The sequence below is a fragment of the Nematolebias whitei genome, chromosome 9, assembly GCF_014905685.2.
Source record: "Nematolebias whitei isolate Nwh7 chromosome 9, NemWhi1, whole genome shotgun sequence".
Classification (NCBI taxonomy): Eukaryota; Metazoa; Chordata; class Actinopteri; order Cyprinodontiformes; family Rivulidae; genus Nematolebias; species Nematolebias whitei.
The window spans coordinates 12,213,675-12,219,699 of record NC_056506.1 but is presented as its reverse complement, the minus strand read 5'-3'; the positions used below and the strand labels follow the sequence as shown (position 1 = coordinate 12,219,699).

The 6,025-nt window shown below is 42.6% G+C and overlaps 1 protein-coding gene across 1 annotated transcript; it reads left to right on the top strand.

The window, feature by feature from the left end:
- Positions 1 to 492: 492 nt before the first annotated feature.
- tmbim1a (transmembrane BAX inhibitor motif containing 1a) lies at positions 493 to 5,974 on the top strand (the record flags this gene model as incomplete). The annotated part of the gene is given in 11 exon segments (XM_037681465.1): positions 493 to 810; positions 942 to 1,009; positions 1,442 to 1,506; positions 1,641 to 1,694; positions 1,798 to 1,848; positions 2,073 to 2,112; positions 4,828 to 4,865; positions 4,954 to 5,041; positions 5,114 to 5,209; positions 5,285 to 5,338; positions 5,420 to 5,974. Coding segments are annotated over 11 exon segments (1,014 nt in total). The 3' UTR covers positions 5,567 to 5,974.
- Between the last annotated feature and the right edge of the window lie 51 nt (positions 5,975 to 6,025).

Here is a 6,025-nt window from a genome sequence, read left to right as displayed (position 1 = left end):
AACAACTGGTCTCCTCGGGCCCTCCAGAACCTCCAACAACTGGTCTCAGGAGTCTTCACAGAGGGAAACATGACATGTTGCTGTCATCATATCCAGAACTAACATAAATACATTTAAAGGTCCAATTGTTCAAATGGACAGAAGTTTAAATAAAAAAGGTTTAGATCATTCCGTTTTGTTTTGTATTTACATTACACAACATCCCAATGATGTACATCAACTGATGAACATGTGGAGTCGGCTCCATTCAAGATGGCCGACTCCGTCATGTCTCAGCCTCTGATCTGGGTTCAATCTTTGACATGACAGACTGAGTGACGTGCTTTCCTTCACTGAATGTTGGACTATCAGACATGTTAAGTTTTTAATTTTTCATTCATCGAAACATTAGTTCCATTCTAGGAACAGTTGGGGTTTGATCACTGTGCTGATCTAACTCTGTAATGATGCTTGATAATAGGTTTTAATTTTCTTCTACTTCCTTCCTCCCAGGCATCATGTCCAAGTCAGAATTCCCCCCAGGGTACAGCGAGTTGCATGGCCCACTGTACCCACCTCAGGGTGGGGGCTACCCAGCACCACCTCCATACGGCTTCCCCTCCTACGTTGGTCCCCAGCTGGATCAGCCTTCTGCCCCCTACCCAGCTGGTCCAAATACCCCTCTGTACCCAGGCCAGCCAGCGGGGTATCCTCCTGCACCTTACCCAGGACAGCCTCACCCTGCCGGGCCTCCAGGAGTCGTCTACCCACCACCTCCTCCCATGCCTCCCATCATCCCACCCACCATCCCATCAGACGTGTTGAGCTCAGGTAGGACTGGAACTCAGTCACTTTTGATTTTGCTTTTCATAATTCATCTTTTAACTCCATCACCTCCAGTCAGGTGATCGTTGTTGGTTTTTGTCATCTCTGATCTCATTTCTGTTCCACTGAAAACACAGGGGACGAGTTTGCTGCACGAGGCAGCAACTGGGACGACCTGAGCATTCGGCATGCCTTCATCAGGAAGGTAAAGTGTCTGAATCTGAAAACAACAACATAACAACAACAACAAAGCACTTTTGATTAAATGCCTGTCAGAAGGTGGGACATAACCCTTCTCTTTCTGAGATACTGAATTTGGGGTTTACATTAGTTGTAAGTTATAATCATCAACATTAAAAGAAATAAACAGTTGGAATATATCAGTCTGTGTGTAATGAATGAATCAGTATAATATACAAGTTTTATTTTTGAATGGAATTACTGAGATAAATCTTTTTCATGATATTCTAATTTCATGACCAGCACCTGTAAGGTCTACTTACATTATCTGTTCAATTGTAGTCCAGAAAAGCACTCGTCTCAAAAACTACAAAAACTCACTATTCAAATCCATTGGTGGCGGGGGACATTGGAGTACCACTTGTATGTGTGTTTGACACCTGTTTGTGTTATCCAGGTCTACATGATTTTGGCATCTCAGCTGCTTGTCACCACGGCCATCGTGGCCATTTTCACATTTGCGTGAGTACATTATTATTAATAGATTTCTTTGCTAGAGAAAAATTGATTAATAGGATAAACACAGTGCAATTAACAGCACCTGTAAGTGTTTAATGTGAGTTTATGTTTTCATGAACCCTTCCTGTTTCCCACAGAGAACCTGTCAGATTGTTTGTACAGAAAAACCCGGTGGTGTACTGGGTGTCATAGTAAGTTTTACTTTGTGCTTAACTTCACTGCACTTAAATCTACACACAAATAAAACTGAAAACGTTCATTCCTACATTAATAATTGTTTTTGTATTTGTTAAGTGCCATCTATTTCATCACCCACATTGCGCTGGTTTGCTGTAAAGGCCCACGGTGAGTGGAAACATATCTACAGAGAATACTTTTAAAGATTAGAATAATAATTTTTATTATTAAGGTAATTATTATTGTGGCCTCGTCTGTTACCAAAATAGTGGTAGTGGCTGAGAGTCATGCTCCACACATTAAAGATGGCATTCCTTCAAGGAACCAGGCCTACACATGAATACAGAAATGTTACAGTTTCATTTAATTTGGGTTTGTTTGTTTGTTTTTAGGAGGAAGTTCCCATGGAACCTAATTCTGCTTCTCATTTTTGTAAGTGAAACTTGTTGCAGCTGAACTTGTTGGACTGGACCCAAATCTATTCTTGGGACTAAAATGCTGTGTTCTGTCATTGGTGTGACCTTTGTGTTACAAATGTTGACACTGAGTCACCACACTCCCCGCTAACTGTTTAAATAATACAGCATTCAGTGTGTTTTGTTTTCATAAAAATGTTATCTTTCTTTTATTGGCTTGAACAACAAAATGATGCAACTTTGCTTAATGGAGAAGTCAGGATTATTGTTTACTTTGAGTCCAGATGTTCAGTTTGGAGATTAAAACAACTGGAGAAAAGTCATTTCCTGTTAAAATGCTGTGTGAACGCTTGTTGCTGAATGGTTTCTGCTCAAAGCTGATGCAAATGGTTAATCTCTGAACTGTTAATGTGAGTTGATTTTGAACAGCTGCCATTTACTGAAAACAGGAAAATAAAAGCAGAAGGCAGCAGAAAAACAGCTGAAAAGTGTAGAAAAAGCTGAATGGGGCAGAAATGTAGCAGAACTGAACTATACAGAGAAGCTGAATCTTCTTCTTTGGCTTTTTCCTCTTCAGGGTTCGCCACAGCGAGTCATCCTCCATCTCACTCTGTCCTCTGCATCCTCTGTGCTGTACCTCTGATGATCGCATTCCTAATCTTATCCATCCTTGTCACTCTTAAGAACTTCAACATCTTCATTTCTGCCACTTCCAGTTTATTCTCCTGTCTTTTTGTCCATGTCTCCGTCTCCAGATCATACATAGCTGGTCTCACCACTGTCTTGTAAAATTTTCCTTTGACCTTTGTTGACACCCTTTTGTTACAAATCACTCCTGTAACTTTTCTCCATCCACTCCATCCTGCCTGGACTCTCTTTTTCACTTCTTTATCACATTCCCCATTTTCCTGGACAGTGGATCCCAAGTCCTTGAAGTCCTGTACTTTTGTGACCTCTGCTCCTTGTAGCCTCACTGTTCCCCTGGCCTCCCTCTCATTCACACACATGTACTGTCTTACTACGGCTGACTTTCATTCCTCTTCTTTCAAGTGCATACCTCCACCTCTCCAAGTTCTCTTCCACCTGTTCCCTGTTCTCACCACAGATCACAATGTAATCTGCAAACATCATAGTCCACTGAGATTCCTGCCTGAACTCATCCGTTAAGTCGGTCCATCAACAGAGCAAACAAGAAGGGGCTCAGAGCCGATCCTTGCTGCACTCCCACCTCCACCTTGAAGCTATCTGTCACTCCTACAGCACGTCTCACCACTGTCCTGCTGTCCTCATACATGTCCTGTAACAATCTAACATACAGTACTTCTCTGCCACTCCAGATTTCCTCATGCAATACCACACCTCCTTCCTTGACACCTTGTCATATGCTTTTTTCTAAATCCACAAAGACACAATGCAGTTTTTTCTGACCCTCTCTGTACTTCTCCATCAACATCCTCAAAGCAAAAATGGCGTCTGTGGTGCTTTTTCTTGTCATGAAACCATACTGCTGCTCACAGATAGTCACCTCTCGTCTAAGTCTTGCTTCCACAACTCTCTCTCCTAGATCTTCATCATGCGGCTCATCACCTTCATTCCCCTGTAGTTGCTACAACTCTGTACATCACCTTTGTTCTTAAAAATGGGCACCAGCACACTTCTTCTCCATTCCTGAGGCATTTTCTCAGCCTCAAATATGTCATTGAATATTTGAGTCAAAAACCTCACTGCCATCTCTCCCAAGACATTTCCAAACCTCCACTGGTATGTCATCAGGTCCTACTGGCTTCCCCTTCTTCATTCTTTTCAGAGCTTTCTGGACTTCACCCTCACTCATCTTTCCCACTTCCTGGTCCACAGTTTCTATGACCTCTACTCTCCTTTCCCTTTCATTCTCTTTATTCATTAGCTACTGAAAGTAGAGTTGCATTCGAGCCTAATAAATTCGGCCCAGCCTGGCCCGAGCCCACTACCTCCCTCTTTGCTCTACGCTGCATCTTGTTATATTCCTGTCTCCTCTCTTCATTCCTCTCACTGTCATATTTCTTCTTGACTAACCTTTCTTTGAACAGCGTTCTGCACTTCTCTCTTCCACCACCAGAATACTCTCTATCACTTCATCCAGATCTTTCCAAAATTTATCTTTCTCCTCCACATCACATCCAACCTGTGGAGCATAACCACTGACAAGGTTTAGCATCAGACCTTCTACTTCTACCTTCAGACACATCACCCTATCTGACACTCTTTTCACCTCTACTACATTCTTTACTAACTCCTCCTTCAGGACCACCCCTATTCCATTTCTCTTTCTATCTACACAATGGTAAAACAGTTTGAACCCTGCTCCAATTCTGTAAGCATTGCTGCCCTTCCACTTGGTCTCTTGGACACATAAAACGTCTACCTTCCTTCTCTGAATCATGTCAGCCATCTCTCTACCTTTGCCTGTCATTATTCCCACATTTAGAGTTGCCACCCTCAGTTCTACATTCTTGACTTTCCTCTTCTCCCTCGGTCTCCTGACACGTTTCCCTCCTCATGGTCTTCGACTAAGAAGAAAATTTAACTAGACAGTGTACTTCGTAATGCATTACCCCAGCTCAAAGGTCAAGGTCACAAATCAAGGTCAAATTAAAACAAGGTCTTTATTTGTCCGGACCATTCTTACAGATTGCTGTATAATAGTCTGAGGTCTGCGGTATTTGTTTTATTTTGTCCTTTTTGTTTTCAGACTCTGGCTCTGTCCTACATGACTGGGACTATATCCAGGTAAACAAAAACAAGCACTAAATATGTAAAAAATAAGTCCAGGTAGTTTTCTTGTGTTGTACATGAATTGTTTTCCATTTGGATTTAGTTATTACAACACAAAAGCAGTCTTTTTGGCTCTTGGAATCACGGCCGTCGTTTGCATCGCAGTCACGGTCTTCTGCTTCCAGACAAAGGTGTGTGTGTTTCGCTTCTACCGGCTGCAGTGCGTTTGTTCTGTACTGAAGCATGTTCTAACTCGCTCTCAGGTGGACTTCACCAAGTGTCAGGGCCTTTTTTGCGTCCTTGGTATTGTGATCTTCGTGACAGGCATCATCACAGCCATTGTACTCTCCTTCAGATACGTGAGTCGACGTCGGGAGAAACTATTCTATCCATCTCAGCTCCTTGTGTTTCCTAACAGCTGTTTGTTGTTACAGATTTACTGGCTCCACATGCTTTACGCAGCTTTAGGAGCCATAGTCTTCACTTTGGTGAGTTTTCCTTCAGTTTGTTCCACGCCTCGCTCTGAGTTTTTGTTTCCAGATTAAACTTTGATCTTTGTTTCGTCGCAGTTCCTGGCATACCACACACAGTTACTGATCGGGAACAGGAAGCACTCCATCAATCCAGAGGAGTACGTGTTCGCTGCGCTCTCCATCTACGTCGACATCGTCCAGATCTTCCTGTTCCTGCTGCAAATTATAGGATCCAGCAAATGAGGCGGCCGGGTCGGCTCCAAGCAGGAAAACTGTCCTTTGAATCCAAATTAGCATCCTTTATGTCACGAGGCGGCCCAGGGAACACGTCTGAGGGCTGAATCTTTGCACTTGTATATATTTATACCGCAGTATAAAGACATAAAGATGCTGTTTCTGTTCAGATGAAGTGTCTGATCTCTGCAGAGCTCGGTGATACCAAAGATCTGCTCTTCATCACTTTAGTCTTTCTTACACATCATCCTTACTAAGACTGAAAAGATATTAGCTTCATGGTTTACAGGGCTTCATAAAGACTGCTTTCAGTGTTGTTAGGTTTGTTCCTGCTTGTTTTTACACTCAGATTATTTTTTTACTCAAATCAGAGTTGTGGTGTTACTTAAAAAGTTTCAGCCAAAGTGGACCGGCTCAATCCCCATACATACACCTACCCATCACCATCCCACCTTCCATCAACCCACC